The 21901-nt window shown below is 37.0% G+C and overlaps 1 protein-coding gene across 5 annotated transcripts in view; it reads left to right on the top strand.

Moving 5' to 3' along the window:
- The window catches only part of PLS3 (plastin 3), a 100833-nt gene extending 85091 nt beyond the window's left edge, over nucleotides 1–15742 (top strand). For 4 of the 5 annotated variants that reach the window (XM_033117696.1, XM_033117683.1, XM_033117693.1 and 1 more), the window contains 12 exons: nucleotides 152–233; nucleotides 1449–1614; nucleotides 3460–3602; nucleotides 6084–6110; nucleotides 6381–6476; nucleotides 9468–9663; nucleotides 10507–10585; nucleotides 11359–11473; nucleotides 11681–11814; nucleotides 12641–12764; nucleotides 12965–13089; nucleotides 14509–15742. In XM_033117696.1, coding sequence (XP_032973587.1) covers nucleotides 152–233; nucleotides 1449–1614; nucleotides 3460–3602; nucleotides 6084–6110; nucleotides 6381–6476; nucleotides 9468–9663; nucleotides 10507–10585; nucleotides 11359–11473; nucleotides 11681–11814; nucleotides 12641–12764; nucleotides 12965–13089; nucleotides 14509–14641 — 1420 coding nt within the window. In that variant the 3' untranslated portion in view covers nucleotides 14642–15742. The remainder of the gene's footprint in view (nucleotides 1–151; nucleotides 234–1448; nucleotides 1615–3459; nucleotides 3603–6083; nucleotides 6111–6380; nucleotides 6477–9467; nucleotides 9664–10506; nucleotides 10586–11358; nucleotides 11474–11680; nucleotides 11815–12640; nucleotides 12765–12964; nucleotides 13090–14508) is intronic. The other variant, XM_033117697.1, reaches the window with a different exon arrangement.
- The last annotated feature ends 6159 nt before the right edge of the window (nucleotides 15743–21901 follow it).

Below are 21901 nucleotides of genomic sequence, written 5' to 3'. Positions count from 1 at the left end.
TATATAGCTTTTTGGTGCTCAACATGATAAAAGTCACATATTGCATTTATTTTTTCAGATTTCATAAGAGCTATATTATAAGTCTTATTGTTTGTGAATATTTACAGACTCTTTACAAGTAAATCCACTCATTTTTAAATTTTTGTTTCAGTAAAATGATCAACCTTTCAGTTCCTGATACAATTGATGAAAGAACAATCAACAAGAAGAAACTTACACCCTTCATCATTCAGGTATGCACTGTTCTGCCCTCTGTCTTCCATGAGACTATTAGTTGAGGGCCTATCCTACAGTCCATAGGCTCTGCATTTCTGTCTTCTTATCTAATTCTTAGAACAACTCTGAATTTAGGATTATTACCTAGGCTTTACAGAGAAGAGAGCTGGGACTCAAAGATTTCTAAACTAGCCCGAGGTTAATGTTGGAACTGAAGTTCAAATCCAGGCCTAATTCCAAAGTCCTATGTTCTTTTCGTTACATATTGTGTTCAAAGATACAGAAATAAGCAAACATATTTAGGCTCTTTTTTTTTTAAGATTTTATTGGGGAAGGGGAACAGGACTTTATTGGGGAACAGTGTGTACTTCCATGACTTTTTTCCAAGTCAAGTTGTTGTCCTTTCAGTCTTAGTTGTGGAGGGCGCAGCTCAGCTCCAGGTCCAGTTGCCCTTGCTAGTTCCAGGGGGAGTCGAGGAATCAAACTGGCAACCTTGTGTTTGAGAGCCCGCGCTCCAACCAACTGAGCCATCTGGGAGGCAGCTCAGCTCAAGGTGCAGTGTTCAATCTTAGTTGCAGGGGGCGGAGCCCACCATCCCTTTCGGGACTTGAGGAGTTGAACCGGCAACCTTGTGGTTGAGAGCCCACTGTCCCATGTGGGAATCGAACTGGCAGCCTTGGAGTTAGGAGCATGGAGCTCCAACCGCCTGAGCCACTGGGTTGGCCCCTAAGCTCTTAATTAATTAGCATATTTTTTTTTTAAGGAATGGAGCATTTTTCTTTTCCATTAACTGGGTATTAGACTTTTAGATAGCAAATTCCCTCAGGCAAGAACACCTCTTAAGATATGGAGATTGAGAACTTCTATAACTCTTTCAGCTATGTGCCATAGACCTCTCATTAGGCATTTTTAGAAATACAACACTTAACCCACAAGGATATACTTACTCTAGTCACTCAGCCTTTTCCTTTTGTACTTCCAAAGGGACCAAATGAAAATACAAGTTAACTTCCCATGGAACGCTGGAAAAGACAATAGCAATAAGACTGAGATTTGTTTTAGATATGCTTTTAATACCAATGTCTAGAATTTGTTTGCAGTGGATCGTATGTGGCTGAAATTAATACAGGGTTTTAATTTCCTCATTGAGTGTTATTTTTAGTGAAGGGAGAGGTAGACTCCTAAAAAATGGAAAGGTCAAGAAGCAAGTGTGTAAATTGGCTGTCTTGCAGGAAAACTTGAACCTGGCACTGAACTCTGCTTCTGCCATTGGGTGTCACGTTGTGAACATTGGTGCAGAGGATTTGCGGGCTGGGAAACCTCATCTGGTTTTGGGACTGCTTTGGCAGATCATTAAGATCGGTTTGTTTGCTGACATTGAATTAAGCAGGAATGAAGGTAATGGAACAGCATCATTATTTTGAAAGTTGTTTATTGGTTATTTTTTCTAGTCAAGCAGACTGTCATGCTTTCACTTAATTGAGGTGATTAGATAACTAGAATTAACATAAGGTAATGCTATAGTGTTATTGAGGAAAACAGCCTAATTATAACTTTCTTCTTTAGTAGTACTTAGCATTTGTCTGACACTTTAGAATTCATTTTGCAATGAAGACACAAAAGCATAGAGAGTTTAAGGAACTTTCCCAAAGTCCCCAAATTTGCTATCTATTGTTTTCTGCTTTGCCCACACAACCCCCCACTCCATCACCATCCTCTCAGCTCTACCACTGTGCACCATCTCCTGTTATCTTTAATTCATTTTGTGTTCTATCATAGATTTAGATCTCTTAAAAATATTCTACCCTGACCTTGATGGTCTCATATTTCCTGAACCAGCAGAAGCATTATCCTTCTTACAGCACAGGTTTTTAAGTCACATCATGGATTTGTAGAATGCACAAGCATATGCAATACAATTGTCATGGAGTCCTAGGAAGTACTACGTTATCCTCTCCCTATAAAATTTAAAATATTAAGCACCACTGCAAATATTCATATTTTATTCCAGAAATCACCATCTTAATCCACAGTTACTTTTGGAAGAGACTGTATATTTGGGGTTCTCAGTATTTTCAATGTCTCAGAGTGTCTGTCAACAGTCTTATTTTGCACACGTTTATCCATTATAAGACTTTTTTGCATTTTCAAGAATTTATTGCACTGACATTTTCAATCCACTCAAAGGTACCTATTTATATTTGAACAAATAGTTTTTCTAATTGCTGGCCTTTTTCACGATGGTGTTTATCTTCTTAAAGGAGTTGAAGTCCATTGAAAAATGAAAGGGAGACAACAAAATAAAATTACATTGGCTCATGTAATAAATTAAATGATTTATCTTTGACCTGGCAGAGATGAGGAACAGAAGGAGGGTTCTGTACAAATGACCATATGCTTCTGCCCTTGCTTAAATCCCTCAGTGCCAAAGTGACATGGCATGAAGTGTGAAGTCCATGAAAGATGAAATTTGCCTGATATAGGTATTACCTAGACCTCTTCAAAGATCAGGTGGTTTCAGTCTGCTTGTTCGATATAAATCTCTTTTATGAAGTAATTATTGAATAAGGACTACACAACTTCTTCATAAAACAATGCTTAAATTTAGACAGCTCTCTATGCAAACACCCAAGCTCTGCTTATATTTGTAGGAATATTTACCAAATAACCCTCAGCTTCTTCTACACATTTAATTCAACAATGAAAACTTATTGAGCAGCCTTTACATGTTAGATGCTATAGAAAATGTGAAGTTGAATTATATTCATTTAAAAATAGGTTTAACCCTTCAAGAAGTAATTAATTATACTTAAATATAAATACCATAGTGTTTCTATGCTCCTTTAATCAAAAAGTTAAGTAAAAGTTTCCACAATTTTAAACATCGTCTCCCAAATCTCTGATTTTGGTATTATTAAACAAAAACAGTTTACGTAAATATACAACATAATGTGAAAATGTTCATCTTAAAAGCTATAATTTATTTGGTATTTGGAATGTGAAGAATGATGAAGAGTAAATTATATATTTGCTGTGTATTCACATAAGACAATGTCTATATCTGTATCATCTTATAATTATCTACTTATATATTTATCTTTTATGAGTACCTGAAAACCAGGAACTTGGTCATAACTGGTTTTTGCACCTCTGTTACTTAACAGAGTGTCAAAAGGTTGAACGACCTTGTAATGACCATTATCATATAATATATTGGTCATGGGTTCTGTTTTTTTCTTACAGCCTTGGCTGCTTTACTTCGAGATGGTGAGACTTTGGAGGAGCTTATGAAATTGTCTCCAGAAGAGCTTCTGCTTAGATGGGCAAACTTTCATTTGGAAAACTCAGGCTGGCAAAAAATCAACAACTTCAGTGCTGACATCAAGGTAACTGTGCAAAGAACCATAGCACTTTGGGGGGGTGCATATAATGACTTGAGAGATTTCATCCCAGCTTAACGGGAAATCCTACCAGTATAGCACCAAGGCTTGTTGCCTCTTGGCCCCAGTGATAGGTTTCAATACAGAGGTGGAGTCAAGTAAGGAAAACAAGCGCCAAGTCCAGCTTTCATTCTGTAGAAAAGGGTGAAAGTATTATAGTGCCAGTATTTTAGATTCTGCTACTGTTAAACATGGAGTATTAAAGGACATGACTATTTCATTCCTAACTGCCTTTCCCAGGCCTCAGTATATCTGTTAGTAAAGACCTAGAAGAGAGAGAGAGGGCCTCACGATTCCCCTTCCCCTTTTGTATTTGCCTCCTCTCCTGTCATGTGCTCCCACTTTTTAGACATTGAGTTCTTGAGGGTACAGATGAGCTCTTATATATGTCTGTGTCTCCTACCTCAGCCCCTGTCCCAGTACCCGCCTACTAAGCCCACCTCTGACACAACACCTGGCACATAAAAGACCCGCAAAGATCTTTGTGTTGAAATCGAATTCTGGAGCTTTCTGCTCACCATGAGCAGTAGGGAAAAACTAGCAAGGGAGGGAGACATTGGTAGCATTCATTTATCACATGTTGCCCTTGCCCTCTCAGGAAGAGAGGGACAAAATTACCATAGTAAATATTGTGGAGTTCTCATTAACTGACTGGACTCTCCAAAATCCAGATGTTGGGATACAGGGAACAAACTTGAGAAGCTTCACCAAATGTCACTGACCATCAGGGCTATGAACACAATCGACTGTGATCATATCAGTTTGTTCAGTGGTGAGAAGAAGTAATGGAATATTTGCACTACTGATTTCATCAGTGAAAATTATGGGTAGCCCCAAAATTAAAAGACCAGTTGTCCCCACCCCTTCTTTTAACTTACACAATATGTTTGGCCCGGCATTTTTTATTATTATTATTAGTTTCAGGTGTACAAAACAATGTAATAGTTAGACATTTCACCCCTCACAAAGTGATAACCCTTTTCCCCCAATCTATTGCCCCTCTGATATATACCTATTACAATTCCATTGACTCTATTCCCTATGCTACACTCCGTATCTGGTGACTATATATATTAAATTATAGTCGACATACAATATTATTCAGCTTCAGCTTCAGGTGTACAGTGCGGTTGTCAGGCATCTACACCATCCATGAAATGGTCTCCCTAATAAGGCAAGTGCCCATCTGACACCCTACAAAATCTTTACAACATTATTGATTGTATTCCCCATACTGTCTTTCATATCCCGTTGGCCTGGCATATTTTGCTTTATGCATTAGATGTGTTCCGAAAAACCATTCTTAAGTGGATTTTATGTTCTGGGATGTGTTTTAAATGTTCAAAATGAAATCTTATTTGAAAATGAAGCCTGCTTTGAATAGTTTTTAAAGTAAAGGATTGTTCAGTAATGTGAAAAGGAACTTCCAATTTATCTGTATTCAAGTTCAAATTTTCACCTGCAAAACCTTTTTCAGGGTAGTAAATACAGACTCTATTGGGTCTGCTCTTTACCTGTTCTTCTCAAATGCGTAGGATTAGATTATGAATTCTTTCTGCACCTTTAGTAGGTAACTGTTAATGAAAGCACTGTTATAACTGTCATGCACTATTAGAAGGAGGTAAATCCTGTGCCCAGTAATAGTCGGATCTGGGTTTGCATTTCATGAATTGCTTTAAAATGGCTTTCACTCACCTGATTTCCCCCATGCTTAGAATAATTTTGGGCAGTGGGTATCAAACTCACTTGGGTAGCTTATTTAAGATGCAGTTTGCTGGGCAGTTCCCAGAGAGTCATCATATTTGGTAAGTATGGGGATGGATCCAGTAATCTGCATTTTGAGCCACATCCCAGGCTCATAATCTGTAGAGCTTACTGTGAGAAACATTCCTTCATAGCCTGTCTGGACTGTCAAGGCCCAGTAATAATAGCAAATTATCATAGCTGGGAAGGTAGTCTTCAGATATAGTAGGATTAAGGAATCTTGACTCCAGAGAGGCAGAATTTTACTTCACATGTGTGTTGAAGACCCCTATTAAACCTAGTGTAATGGTTTTCAAGCTGTGTTCTGTGGAATGTCCACATAGCCTGAATTCTCCTACCCACCCACCCCCAATATGAGAAACACCACTTTATTTTAGGAATGGGATTTCAAGTAAAAAATGTTCAAGTGATGGAAGAGTTCAGGAGCTTAAAACAAAGAGAAGCTTGATTTTGGTTAAGTATATTCAGATTATCAAGGGTTACATGTTATTTCACCAGCTCAATTTACAATTAAATTCATCTTTCACACAGTTAATCTCTTCTCCATAGGTCATGGTATATATTGTGCTTCGTAATGATATAACCTGTTTATTTTCTCTTTCCCAATGCTTCCTGGATTTCTACTCTCCCACTTGTTTTTTCTTGCTTGTTTTGTCTACCAAGCTTATTGACTTCAGTAATTCAGTGAAGGTACAGAACTAGTTATGTGTTTACTACCATTATTGTATTGACGACTTCAATAAATTGTACAGTTATGACAAAATCCAGTTCATTCATATTCAAGGCAGACATAAAGTCAGATAGATGAACTCTTCTGGGGAAAAGAACTGTTAAATTAGAGAGATTTGTGCCATATATTCTCATTAAATCCAATGCAAATATCCTTCCAAGCATGGGGACAATAGCGTACATGCTTTCTTTGTAAACATGATCTCGCTGACATTTTTTATTTATTTGTAGGATTCCAAAGCCTATTTCCATCTTCTCAATCAAATTGCACCAAAAGGACAAAAGGAAGGTGAACCACGGATAGATATTAACATGTCAGGTTTCAATGTAAGTATTTTTGAATTTTACAATCTTACAAAATTGTTGTCAATTTCTTATAAATACAAGAATCTTTATAATTCATGTAATGGTATTAACATTTTTAAGGATTATTTTAAAATTTATTGCTGTAGGTGTCATTCCAAGGCAGAAAGACCAGCTTTGATTTATTTTGAGAGTTCATTAGTAAGTTGCATATTTATGGTCGTATTGGTTTATATGGATGGCATAAAATATTCAAACCAAGTTTGGGGAAATAAGCACTAGAGATTACACTTTCCCAAGTATTTTGATTATAACCACAGTGACATATATTTAATGATGATATATTCATATATGCATCTGTAATACTCCTGTGTTGAGAATAATGTGAATATGTTTACAAACTCCTGATCCATGAAATCCAGTTTGGGGATTCACTGTCATAGACCATGTTCCTGGCTACATCATTAATTTGTTCAAAGACCTGGGACAAGTTCCTTCCCAAAATTGGATCTCACTTTCCTCATCCATAAAGCAAGGAATTGAAAAAAGAACAATGCTGGGGGTATCACACTCCCTGACTTTAGTTTGTACTACAGGGCAACAATAATCAAAACAGTGTTGTATTGGCAGAAAAACAGACACATAGACCAATGGGATAGAATCGAGAACCCAGAAATAAACCCCCATAAATATGGACAGATAATTTTTGACAAAGAAGCCAAAAACATACAATGGAGAAAAGACAGCCTCTTCAATAAATGGTGCTGGCATACTTGGAAAGCCACGTGCAAAAGAATGAAAGTGGACTGCTATCTGTCACCATGTACCAAAATTAATTCAAAATGGATCAGACTTAAGCATAAGACCTAAAACAATAAATGGCATAGAAGAAAATATAGGTACTAAACTTATGGATCTTGGGTTCAAAGAGCATTTTATGAATTTGACTCCAAAGGCAAGGGAAGTAAAAGCTAAAATAAATGAATGGGACTATATGAAACTTAAAAGCTTCTACACAGCAAAAGAAACCATCGACAAAATAAAGAGGCAACCAACTGAATGGGAAACATTTTTGCAAACAATGCCTCTGATAAGGGGCTAATATCCAAAATTTACAAAGAACTCATTCAACTCAACAACAAAAAGACTAACAACCCAATTGAAAAATGGGCACAGGACCCATTTTTCAGAGACGTTTCCAAAGAGGACATACAAATGGCAAATAGACATATGAAAAAATGCTCAACATCACTAATCATCAGAGAAATGTAAATAAAAACCACAGTGAGTAAATAAAAACCACCTCACCCCAGTCAGAATGGCTATCATCAACAAGACAAATAGTAACAAGTATTGGAGAGGCTGTGGAGAAAAAGGAACCCTCATACACTGTTGGTGGGAATGCAGACTGGTGCAGCTGCTATGGAAGGCAGTGTGGAGGTTCCTCAAAAAAATTACGAATAGAATTACTATATGACCCAGCAATCCCTCTCCTGGGTATCTACCCAAAAAATCTGAAAACATTTATCCATAAAGACAAGTGTGTTCCAATGTTCATTGCAGCTTTATTTACAGTGGTCAAGACTGGAAACCAAAATGTCCTTCGATAGATGAATGGAATAAGAAGTTGTGGTATATATACGCAATGGAACACTATTCGTAGTAAGAAAAGATGAAATAGGACCATTTGTAACAATATAAATGGATCTTGAGAGTATAACGCTAAGCGAAATAAGTCAGACAGAAAAAGCAGAGAACCATATGATTTCACTGATATGTGGTATATAAACCAAAAACAACAAAAGAACAAGACAAACAAATGAGAAACAAGAACTCATAGACACAGACAATAGTTTAGTGGTTACCAGAGGGTAAGGGGGAGGGGGTGGTAGATGAGGGTAAAGGGGATCAAATATATGGTGATGGAAGGAAAACTAACTCTATGTGGTGAACACACAATGTGATTTATAGATGATGTAGTACAGAATTGTACTACAATTCTGTAACTTTACTAACAATTGTCACTCCAATAAACTTTAATTTAAAAAAAGAAAGAAAAAAAGTAAGGAATTGGACTAGACTGTTTGGTCTCAATTTTCTAGGATCTTGTGGTTCTTTGTACCCATTAGATATGGAATGCATTCTAATAATTTTAAAAGTGCACATTTCTAGCCTATTATGCAGTAGGATTGAGTGGATTACACCAGCTAAACCATTTACACTGCCCTTACCAGAAATGAATATGTAACTGACTTGTTTGCTCATGTTTCTGTCTGTATGTTAAATGTGAAACTCTTCCACTCAGGTCACTCTTGGTAAGAGTGAATCACCATCCTTCACACTAAGGGAGCTGTCTGGCATGACTAGCCAGATGCCAGGGTAAATGGCACCAGTATACCAACTGATTCTGATAAAGCTCTTCTGTCAATCCTCCCTGATTGACCTTCTTAAAACACACCTTTCTTTGTCTCTTCCCTCAGAATTCTTCAAGGATTCCCCACTGACTCTAGAGTTCAGTCTTAAATGTCCTGCTTAGCATTGAAGGCCCTATATAATCTTGCTCCATCTCTCCTAGCCGGTGTTATTTCTCACTGGTCTGTACCACCAACCACCCCCAAACACTCATTTTACTTACCTTGGAGCCTTTACTCATGCTTTTCCCTTGTTTTACAATGTCTTTCATCTTTTTTAGCCTCATATCTTCTTTAGGACCTAATTTAAAAATCTGAATGGTTTTGGCCTTTTTCTGATGCATTTTGGCTTGAGAGATGTAATTCCAGTTGTGTTTAATGTACTCTGTCCTTAGACCTATGATCTGGTGTCATTTAGGGTGTTTTCAATATACTGCATATCCTGTTCAGCCAACTTTTTTTTTTCATTCAAAATAATTTTATAATAAATACCATATGTTGGCTATGAGTATGTAGAATTGTATATCCAGTCTATTATTGTAGGGAAACATTTCTATATTTTTTTAGTATGGCCTCTTAAAAATGTCTTCTTTTACTTCAACAGGAAACAGATGATTTGAAGAGAGCTGAGAGTATGCTTCAACAAGCAGACAAATTAGGTTGCAGACAGTTTGTTACCCCTGCTGATGTTGTCAGTGGAAACCCCAAACTGAACTTAGCATTTGTGGCTAACCTGTTTAATAAGTACCCAGCACTAACTAAGCCAGAGAACCAGGATATTGACTGGACTCTATTAGAAGGTAACTAAAAGTTTTTCAAATTCTAATGGTTGGGGCTACAGAGTAAAAATACTCATGCAATCGACTAACTAGAACTAGCCCCAGTTCCTTTCACACTTATCTACTCAAAAATAATAATAATGTACGATAATTATTTAAGTTCGAGGAAAGCAGAGTTTACCTTTTTCAGATTATATATGAATGAAGTGTAGTATTTAAAAATTAACAAATGTAAATAGTAGTTGTTGAATATCCACTGACTTGACTATAAAATTTTTAAATTTTATGCTCTTGAAGTTTAAGTAATTTGTTGCTGTAATATAGGCAAGTAAAAGGCGCACTCATGTGTAGCTTTGTATTTTAAAATGGGCAGAGGGAAGATATAAAATAATATAAGCATAGGTTTATATGACCATAGCAAATTTTTAAAATAGAAACTGAATTTGATAACATGAGTTACTTTGAAGTATGGGGACTTGGGGGGATATTGGAGAAGGATTAGAGGGATAGGAGATTATACAAAGTTTCTAAATCTCTAAATTGCTTAACTGCTTATAATAAGGTTATATTCTTTAATTTTAAAATAAATTAAATTAAACATTAAGCATGAATCTAGAGAATGTATTTAGAGACAATGCTTGGAGATTCACATCAGAGAAAACCTCTAGATCTGTACAGAAGAAATAAAATAATCTTATGTATGGGTTAATATATGCACATATATAAGGTGTTTAAGGAATATATAAATTTTGTGAATATTCTTTTTTTTTAATTTATTGGGGTGACAATTGTTAGTAAAATTACATACATTTCAGGTGTACAATTCTGCATTACATCATCTAATTTTGTGAATATTCTTAATAGGAGAAACTCGTGAAGAAAGAACCTTCCGTAACTGGATGAACTCTCTTGGTGTTAATCCCCATGTAAACCATCTCTATGCGTAAGCCTTCTTACCGCTATTATAAAGTTATGAACATCATGAAAGGGTGCTACACAAATAATTATAGCTCTAAACATTTCTAAATGTTAGTTTGTAGTGATTAATGTCAAGTCGTGACTTCTGTTATCATTTTCCAAATACACAAGAGCCCAGATTATTTCTTTACACTATCATAAACTATAAAGTGATTTGAATGCATAAATGTCTTTCTAGGGAGCAGATACCCTAATTTGAGACAAAGATCAGGAAACACTTTAAGCAAACCATCCTTGATGCCTGGGGGCCTTTGTGCTCACTGTTCTCTCTGCCTGGAATGTTCTTTTCCGCATTTAATGCCTCACTCCCTTACTATAGTCAAGGCACCGATTCAGATCCTGACCACCACCTACCACTCTCTAACCCCTAACCCTAGTTCTTTTTTTCTTCATAATACTTATACACACAACAAAATCATATCCATTTATCCATGTCCTTGTTTATTGTCTCTCTCTCTCTCTCTCTTTCTCTCTCTCTCTGACTCTAATGTAAAGCCAGGGAATTTTCTCCTATGTGCCCCACTTCTAGAACAGTGTCTTGCAAACAATAAACTCTCAATACTTTTAAGTGAATCAGATGATTTTAGCTCAATTTTAGCATAGAGTGATAGAAAATATGAGTCTTGGATATTATCTATGGTTTTACATATCTTGTTTAACAGTGTAGTAGTATTGTTTTTAAGGAAACAAAAGCCCAGCTATCTGAAAACACTGATTAAATTATTTTTAAATCATTAGCGACCTGCAAGATGCCCTGGTAATCTTACAGTTATATGAACGAATTAAAGTTCCTGTTGACTGGAGTAAGGTTAATAAACCTCCATACCCAAAACTTGGAGCCAACATGAAAAAGGTAGATAATTAAGTTGTCACATATCTTTGTTACAGACTATTTTTATTCTAAATTTGTTTCTTTTTGGAAATCTCTTAACTCTCAGCTTCTCGAAGACAGGGATTGTGTCTTATTTATTTTTGTGTGCTAAGCATCTAGCCATCATATACATGCATACAGATTAAACAAATGAAAGTCTTTTTAACCATTTCTTTTGTGTGTTTGCAGCTAGAAAACTGCAACTATGCTGTTGAATTAGGGAAGCATCCTGCCAAATTCTCTCTAGTTGGCATTGGAGGACAAGACCTGAATGATGGGAACCAAACCCTAACTTTAGCTTTAGTCTGGCAGTTGATGAGAAGGTATGATACACAATTTTAGCTGTTTAAGCTTCACTTTAATCAGATCTGTGATCTAGTCCTCCTCCTCCTATTCCTCCTCATTATTATCATTATTATTATTTTACATGTACAAACCACATCTTTTATTTTTATGCTGTGTTTATGTCAAAAGCTCTTTTTTAAAATTTTTCAATTACAATTGACATTCCGTCAATAATAGTGTAATTACGAGACTAGTCCTTAGTATTTTAAGCAAACATGTCAATGACTACACATTTGAAATTTTTGTATTTAGACTGAAATGAGCTTAAGTAATGAGTATATGTTGGATGTTCTATGGGAGATGCCTCCTTGAAAGTTAGGCAGCACAACTGTGAATATTTCCTTTTTCTCATAGGAAACCTGAACTGTAGATGCGAGCCTCATTAGTGTCAGTGAATTAAAAAATAGTAAAAATTATGAACATCCCATGTATCCATTTGAAAAAGGTCTCTTAACTATAATGCTGAAAAGCATTCATTATGACTGGGTACTAGCCAAAGCATAGCTTATTTTAAGTCATTACCACTGTTGAACTACTATAAAATGTACCTGCTATAGACTGTTGAGCTTGCTCGTTGAAGCACTGAAAATCTCACCCCTCCCCTCCACTACTACTACAAAGGGTATATCAGTGGCAAGCCACTTCTACTTGAAATTTGTTTTTCATATAACATGACTCTCTTTCCATGAAATCTTTAGTTTTCAAATCTAAGGAATAAAAGAAAGGGATGATAAAGCATTGTCCTAATTTTGCATTTTTTCTCATAAAGTAGACTGGGACGTTTTCTTCTGCTTTTTCTTTTAGATATACCCTCAATGTCCTGGAAGATCTTGGAGATGGTCAGAAAGCTAATGACGATATCATTGTAAGCTGGGTGAACAGAACATTGAGTGAAGCTGGAAAGTCAGCTTCCATTCAGAGTTTTAAGGTAAGAATTCCATTTGTGACTAACATTGTTTGCTAGAAAGTATCTATAATTCGGAAGGACCACCTTTGGTTTCTTTGTGAGTGAGAAATATTGTTGGACCAATGGCAAAATTTGTTTTTTTGGCAACTTTATGTAAGTAATCATGTTAATCTGTACATATTGAAATTCTCAGATTTCTCAGATTTGTTCTTTTACACTAGGACAAGACAATCAGCTCCAGTTTGGCAGTTGTGGATTTAATTGACGCCATCCAGCCAGGCTGCATAAACTATGATCTTGTTAAGAGCGGCAATCTAACAGAAGATGACAAGCATAATAATGCCAAGTAAGGGATACTGCATGATACCCTGGCAAGAGCACAGGCTTTGTAGCCAGGCAGATCTGCACTCTCAATCAGGTTCTGCCACTTAAGAATAGTGTCACCTGGGAGAAACCAGTTTGAGCCTCAGATTCCTCATCAGTAAATGGGAGCGATAATACTTACCTTAGAGATTTTGAAATGAATAAAATATATAAGAGCCTAGCATTGTGCCTGACCTGGTAGGTGCTCAATCAGTGGTTGCTTTCGTGGCTTAAAGAAATAATGTAGTATATGTTTTAATGCAACTCAGTTACAAACTTACAAGGGAAAAATGAGCTAAAGATAATCATGCCTTAGATAAGAGTGTTCTTCTGTCTGTCTCACTCTTGTTTTAAACACATTATCCTCTGATGTCTCTTTTACTGTGCATAAATCACTGTTACTACATATGTCGAATTTATTATCTTGGCCCTAAATGAGCAGGATGTTTAACCCTCAGCTGAAAATATGCCTTGGAAGTTTCTTGGATTTCAACAATATTGAGAAGGCCTTTTCCACCCGTCTCTTCCTTTCTTCACCAAAGACCTTGACTGTGACCTGGTTTTACAGGCAACCCATGAAAGTCTTACAAGTACACACTGAAAATCAGCCCAGAGCAGGGCTTCATACAATAGCTAAGAAGCATCACTGCAGAACTTTGGAGTTAGGCACATCATTTCTACCCTCCTTGAAAAATATTTGTACCAGTAGCATATACGAGTATGATAAAGATTTAATATCGATAATATATAGAGAACTCTTGAAACTTCTTTTACCAGAAACTAGACTATCTTTAATGATTCCTGTTACAAAACACCTAGAAATGCCTCATGTATTAATTGAGGTGTGCTCCTGCAAATTTCCCTAGCTGGACATGTCAGTTCTTTCTTTCCTTCTTTTGTCTACCCTTTCTATTCCTTGCTCTGGCCACGTGCCATGTACACTCTTTCCCCTCCCTTGAATATTTGGAAGTATTCACTACATCTGCCAAAGCAACTTGGATTTTTGCATTTGGCATCATTTTCCATCCCATATCTCTAAGATTACATGAGAGTGTCTGTTATAACATGCTCAACAAGAATATCAACATTGATTACATAGCCAATGTGGGTGACATATGTATTCATTTTTATATCAAGTCAGTGCTCTAAAATTAATTCTCATTTCATATTGGAGAAAAGGAGTGAATAAACATTATCAATTCCAAATAGTAGCACTTGAAAACCTAGTGTCACTTAAGAGTGACCTCAAAAACAATAAAACAAAACAACAAAAAGTGAAATCGTTCCAATTTGAACTTCCAATATGGAAGCTTTACATCCTAACCAAGAGGAAATAGATGTCTCGTACTGTGTCCTTGACTGACTATAATTTCATTTTAATTTTTGTTTCCTCAAAAAATAGGTATGCAGTGTCAATGGCTAGAAGAATTGGAGCCAGGGTGTATGCTCTCCCTGAAGACCTTGTGGAAGTAAAGCCCAAGATGGTCATGACCGTGTTTGCATGCTTGATGGGTAGGGGAATGAAGAAAGTGTAAAATAACTAATTTGAATAAAAACAACCTTGCTCCCAGGTGCATGATTAGCAGTTCAGCTATTTCCAGGTAAAGTGCTTAAGGAACTATTGGTCATTTAAAGGACTTTTAATTTTGATTGATTAACAAGACTAGCTCTTCATGAGAGCCCTCAGGGGAAAGAGTTTTCATAAAAACAGCTCCTTTCCTGCAGTAAAAGTTGGATTTATCAGGCACACTTGATATGTTCTCATAGGCACATCATTTACTCTCCTTCTAGATTGCTGCCCTGGATGTTTCCCACTGCTGTATGTTACTCATTCTATGTATCTTTTTCCCTCTTAGGATATCCACCTCTTGGGACGTGCTTAGGTGACTGGATATGAATATTATTAGATAATAATTTTGCTTTCCATCTAGTATGGTAGTTCTTATTCGAGAACCGTGGTCAGAGAGTATTTGGATATGAGTATCCTTTGCTTATCTTTATAGTACTGAAAATTTGCAGAAGTAACTGGCCGTGCAGAATGTAATAGAAGCTTTTCATATTCTTTTATTCTTAAAATCAGTATCTTTTTATAGTATTCTTTCTACATGATCCTTTTTTGTACATTTAAGAATATTTTGATTACATTAAACAAAACTGCTGATTTTGCTACTTTTTTAAGGGGTCTTCAAGTAAGTAGAAAACATACATTATAGGTAGAGGAAAAATGTACCTTAAATTTGAATCTTCTCCCTTTTACCCAAGCTGTAAACAGTAGACATATTTTGTCTTAAAATACTTGGTTCAATATCTACTGACTTGTTTTAAAACCTGTATCATCAAATGCTCTCGATTTAAAATGCTGTTGAATATGATACTTGAGGAGAGAGTGTGCTCAGAAGTTAGAATACGGTAGGCCAAGTATGCTAAGTGTACAATAGATTTTCTAATTTTACACCTCAGACAAGATGTGGTCACTAAAAAAATAAAAATATATGTAGGACTTAACGTACATAGGACTTATGTACTCTTGCTTTGTCAAGCTGTTTGCTATAGTTTTCAAGATCATAATGTTACTCTGAAAAATGATGTAATCTGATAGCAATGTATTACTTCAAATAAAGGCATTTACATAATAATTAGTCTCTTCATGCTTCTGTCCCATGCTTACTGGTATGCCAGTAATGTCTGTGAGGTTTTTGTCTCCAATATTCTAACACTTTTTCTGGTGTACTATATAAAATGATGCGTGTTAAATTTAAGCTTTTGGAGCTGAATTACAGGGACTGAATTAAGGATATTACCAATGGGAAAAGAAGGCTTTCTCCAGCTTACCAAAATTTCCTTATCCAGTTCCTCCTTTTTTCTTTCTTTCCCATCTCACTCAATCTTTCCAATGTTCTATGATATGCAGAACACCAAAACGATGGGGATCTGACCAACCAAGAAAAAGAGATGGTTTGTGACAGATTTCCTCAACCTCATCAGTATTGATATTTTGGGCTGGATAATTTTTTATTGGATGGGAGAGGTAGTTGCAGGAGGTTTAGCTGTATGCCTGACCTCTACCCACTAAATATCAGTAGCATACCCACAATGTATAAACCAAATATGTCTCCAGACATGGTTAAATGTCCCATGGGGCACAAAATCATCCCTAGTTGACAACCAATGGTTTATGGTACCATTTTCAGGCTTTGTGTGAATGACTAATATGAAATGTAGTCCTTTGAGGAACTGCATGTTAATATTATAAAATGTTTTCTATTTATAGCCTAAGAGTAAGAAAGACCTTTCTAAGTATGATACATACCCCAAAGACATAAAATAGCAATACATTTGACAATTATGCTTTTGCAAAAACATATATATAAACAAAGTCAAAATATAAATGACCAAGACGAAAAGTTTAATCCCATTGTCTTAGCCCATATAGGCTTTTACAACAAGATATCATAGACTAGGTAGTTTGTACACAATAGAAATTTCTTTCTCACAGTTGTGTAGTCTGGAAAGTCAGATTAAGGCGCTGGCAGATTCAGTGTCTGATGAGGGCCTGCTTCCTGTTTCATAAATGGCTGTCTTCTAGCTGTAACCACCCATGGCAGAAGGGGCAAGGGAGCTCTCTGGGGTCTCTTTTATAAGGACACTAATCCCATTCATGAGGGCTCCACCCTCATGACCTAAGTACTTCCTAAAGGCCTTACCTCCAAATACCATCACACAGGAGATTAGGTTTCAACACTGGAAGTTTGGGGAAGACACAAATATTTGGTCTATAGTACCCATATGGTAGATCAATTTTCTTAATAATTTTCTTAATTTTATGGATAAATGACAAGTCTTTTGCAAACATACACGTACCAGGGTAACTGATGAGGTAAGGACAATCATATCTTATGACCTGTCTTCTACCTTGTATGGTATTATTGTCTATGCTTATCAACATTTGTCTCCCTCCAAGTCAAAGTTCTTCTCTATAACTAATTGTGGCCCTAATGCCTTTGAAGCAAGATGGAAAAGGTGTATTCCATATTGCCCTTTCTTCAAAAAAGGAGCTGATTTCTTGGGTGTTCACTGTACAAGGCCCACAGTCTAAAGAAATATGCCTTTGGATAGTTAAGTGTTCATATCAAGCAGTGGGCCTGAACACACCATTTCTCCTTTCCTCCAAATAATGGGCTAAAATCACTAATGCAATTGTATCATGAGTAGATTCGTGGAACAACCATAACAATCAATGCTCCCTAGTGGCTCTTTTTATAGCCATACCTACCACCCTTCATCCTTAACCCCTGGGTCTATTTGTGGGTTCTCTATTATGTTCCACTGATCTATGTATCTTTCTCTCTGCCAATACCATGCTGTAGCTACCTAATAAGTCTTAACATCTGGTTGAGTGATTCCTCCCACTTTATTTTTCTCTTTCAAAATTATTTTAGCTATCCTAGGTCATTTGCTTTTCCATATACATTTTAGAATACGCTTTTCTATGACTACAAAGAATTTTGATAGGAATTATGTGGAATCTATAGATCAATTTGGGGAGAATTGACATCTTTACTATGTTAACCCTTCCAATCCATGAGCATGGTATATGTCTTCATTTATTTAGGTCTTCTTTTAGTTCTTAATCAGGATTTAAATTTTTTTCAGTATATAGAGTCTGTATATTTTTTTAAAGTTTATACCTAAGTATTTCATTTTATTTGGAGTTTTTTGGTAAATTCCTGGGGATTTTCTACATAGTCGGGTCATCTGCAAATAGGGAAAAGTTTATTTCTTCCCTTCCAATGTAAAAATTTGTTAAGAGATTAGATCTCAAATGTTCTAACTACAGTAAAATATTTTTAAAAAAACAAAAATAATCATTGTGTATTTAATGGAAAGTGGGCCTCTGTCCTTTATATACCTGTACATACCTTCCTGGGAATACTGCATGGGAAAGTATACTTAAAGGACCAACACAATGGAGATGACAACTGCTTACTGGGAAACAAATAGTATTCGTGAAAGATTTTTATATAAAACCATTAAACACTAGGTATAGGGACTTGGAGTGACTCATGATGAGGAATTTATCAGATTTCATTCCCTTTATGAAATGTCCCTCAGTGAAGAACTTAAGACTTTAGTATTCCTCTTTGTCACTTTTTATTTGGCATACTTCCTGTAGATGGAGAGTTTTCAAAGTTACATTTCCTGTTGAGTCTTCTGTTAAAATAGTTTTCATTAATCATTAATTAATCAATTAAACCATATTGAGTCTGCTTTGTCCCAGGCTTTTTTCTCAGGCCTGAATAAGATAAATGAGACATTCTTTTCCTTGAGCCTTAACAGTTGTATATCTGGGACACAAACACTTATCACAAAGTAAAGTGTAACAATGGTAGGGGCACTGTGTCAGAAAGGGTAACTTGGGACAGTGGTAGACAAAATGTGTATGGGTTGGTGGGATGGGGGAGTCAGCAAAATCCCCCCCAATGTGAAGTGATGCTTTAGCTAGTGTTTAGTTTCTTACAAGTTTGAGTGGAGATAAAAGGGCCCAGACAGGTTTTTTTTAAAATCCTGCAGGTATCTTTTTGAGGTCCAGATTTGATCTATGCTTGCTCTCTGGTTTCAAAATCCTATTTCAAAACTGCTACTCATTAGATTTCATTGAAGGGGCTCCTTGTAAGTCTTAACAGCTTAGATTTTAAATATACGAGTATCTGAGACATACTTACACAGGATCACCAACTGCCCCTCTCACAGTCCAATATCACTAATGAGAAAGGAAAATAGCCCCTCACATGGGAGCTGGCCTGGCACTCACAGCTAGGCCTTGTTGTTCTATGATCATAAACAAATTCACAGAACACCAACATCCAACAATGCTCCTCTGTGATGGTGATAAAGTGAGATAAAAACAAGACCACTGTATTATCTTGTCTGAACACAGAACATAAACATTATGCAACTCTCAGAAATGAACATATATCCCCCTCTCCTGGCTAATATGAGGTACAGCTGCTACTTTTCTTTTTTCCCCCCAATACAGCTTTAGCCTCTGTATAATCTAGTATAGTTTTACAATATTGACTGTAAATATTTCTTGTCTTTATATATTTATGACTTATACCTTGTCTCCTCTACCAACTATTCTTGGTTTTACCTATCCCAAATCCAGGCTACAAATTTGGAATAATAAAACTATTAAGATGTCTTTTATGCCTAAACTATCTTTGAGTTTCCTGACATGGCCATTAGGGAATACAAAGATTTTTCTCTTCAATTCTATAAAAGAAAGGACAATAAAAATACATTTTTCTAACTTTCAATTAAGTCATATTACTATATTCAAATTCAAAAAAATAAAGAAAATAGAATTCTAAAATTATAATTATCAAAGCTCTCAAAAACCCTTGAACTTCCCAGGCCCAAAGAACTTCCATTAGCCCTGTGACAATAAGACAAAACGTCTCAAGGACCCACAAGTTATCTCATTTTATGTTAATAAAAGACTGCTTTGTGCATCTGGGAAATTCACTTCCAAACTCTTACAGGCTAACATGACTGAATATTCCAAGAGACTCATAATACACAGGGTGCCAAAAAATGTGCACACATTTTAAGAATGGAAAAAACGATTAAAATTGTAATACTCAATATGTACCGATAACAAAAGATGACTAAGTCGTGTGTATACATTTTTTTGGTACCCCTGGTATATCTCCAACTATACGACCATAAGATACAACGTACATTTTCAAAATACACACCTAAACTCCCTGTCCATGATTACCTGGATATATGATGTTCTGTAGCAGGCAATAGAAATAAAATTGCCCTTGAGACTTGATAAAAAAGAAAACCTTCTTACTTGGTACAATTAACAACTGGCATATCAGTAAAACTCCAAGGTATTGATACTTAGGTTTTTTTGAAGTATATAAAACTTTTAACTTAAAAGATACCATCACTTCCTCCCACACTACTGGACATACTTTATATCAGAAGACCTTAAACTGAAGATTCTTAGAAATCCTCCAGAAGTTAGTGACAGCAGAAGTGGACAGTTTCTGTCCAAGACAACAAAACAAACTGACTTCAGAAGTGGATATGTACCACCCAAGAAGACAGGATGAGATTAATTTTTTGATTTTTCAACAAATTTTCTCTCCCTTTACCTTTCTGGTATTACCTAGTATTACACTTTTACACCTTTTAGAACACTGTAATGTGATCTCCCTTATTAGCCTTTTATATTTGAATCTCTATGGTCCTTCTGCCACTTAAGGGAAAACAAAATTCTATATGTTTTTCCCTAGGCCATAGCAACTACTCTGAATTTAACTGATTTCCGGATCTAACCATTTCCACCAGACCCTGCCTACAGTACTATCAATTCCTTTAAACATCTCAAAAGACAGATTCCCTTTTATAAGCCCCTTCTGGTACTTAATCTTCCCTCATTAATCCTCACCTTTGGCCTTGTAAATGGAATTTACCTAAGATTATGACACTGCTTCTGCTAAGGCTATTCTACTATCAGCAAGACCCAGCAAATCAAAAGTAGACAATAATATTGAGGCTTTCCTGATCATGATAGTTCATTCTCTTCAGAAAACACATCCTGTTTTGCTGAATTTTCAGCTTCACTCAAAAACTCTGTCTACAGGAGAAAACCAAGATGGCACAGTAGGTAAACACGATGCTTACCTTCTCTCACAACCACATCATAATTACAACGAATCCACAAAACAACCATTATTGAGAATCACCTAAAATCAAGCTGAACTAAAGCCTTTCAACTAAGGACTTGCAGAAGAAGCCACCTCCACACTGGTAGGAAGGTCAGAGACCTGGAACGGGCTGGTCCCACACTTGCATGTGACCATTAAAGATCGGGAGAGCTATTTCGGGCTGTGGGGGTCCCCCCCATCTCCTAAAGGAGCGAGAGATCCCAGCCCCACCCCAGCCCAGGGTTCCAGTGCCTGGGACAGAAGTTCCCATAATTTTTGGCTGTGAAAACAAGCGGAGATTATGACTGAGTGAGGGACTTAAAGGGACTGCGCATGGACTTACCCACCAGTGGAATCACTCGCTCTGAGCTCCAGTGGTGGGGCAGCGGCTGGAAAGCCAGCAGGGACAAATGGTGGGGAACTGAGTTGTCTGGCTTGGGATGGGGCTGGAGAGGTGGCTTTCTCCTGGACGAGGGAGCTGGCGGAGGCCATTGTTTCTTTGTTGAGCCCTTCCCCTTCCCGGCGTGCAAACACAGGTGGCTGCCATTTCTGAGGCCACCATTCGTTTGCCATGCCACTGATATTTGAGACCCAGCCCAGTTTTCAGGCACACCCACATGTCTTCCAGTGGCTTTTCATGCAGACAGGCTGCCTGCCTTGGCTCAAGCTGTAGACTTTCCTAGGATCTCTTAAAGGTTCATGGAATCCAGACAAGCAGCATCTGGCTTGAGCATACCCTGTACCTCTGGCTGAGCATCCCTAAGCCGTCACTAGTGGCAACCAGCCTTGGTTGGTGGCTTGGCCTCTCAAGGCACATCCAAGCACAGCACGGGCAGCAGTCATGTGTGGATTTCTTTTTGGCTCCTGCTGGGTGTCCCCGGGTAGGGCACAGGCTGTGGCTGAAATAGACCTTTAGCGGATATCCTCCAAGGTGCTCCTGGGGCTGGTGTCCCCAGTGGCCAGCTTCAAAATGAACTTTGAGCATCACCCTCCAAAGTACAACACACCCAGGAGTGGATTGGGCAGGCACCAGAGACCTGCTGAGGCAGATCCTGCACTGTAGGGTCAGCCCCT

The sequence above is a fragment of the Rhinolophus ferrumequinum genome, chromosome X (assembly GCF_004115265.2).
Source record: "Rhinolophus ferrumequinum isolate MPI-CBG mRhiFer1 chromosome X, mRhiFer1_v1.p, whole genome shotgun sequence".
In the NCBI taxonomy this organism is placed as follows: domain Eukaryota; kingdom Metazoa; phylum Chordata; class Mammalia; order Chiroptera; family Rhinolophidae; genus Rhinolophus; species Rhinolophus ferrumequinum.
This window is presented reverse-complemented; position numbering and strand designations above follow the sequence as displayed.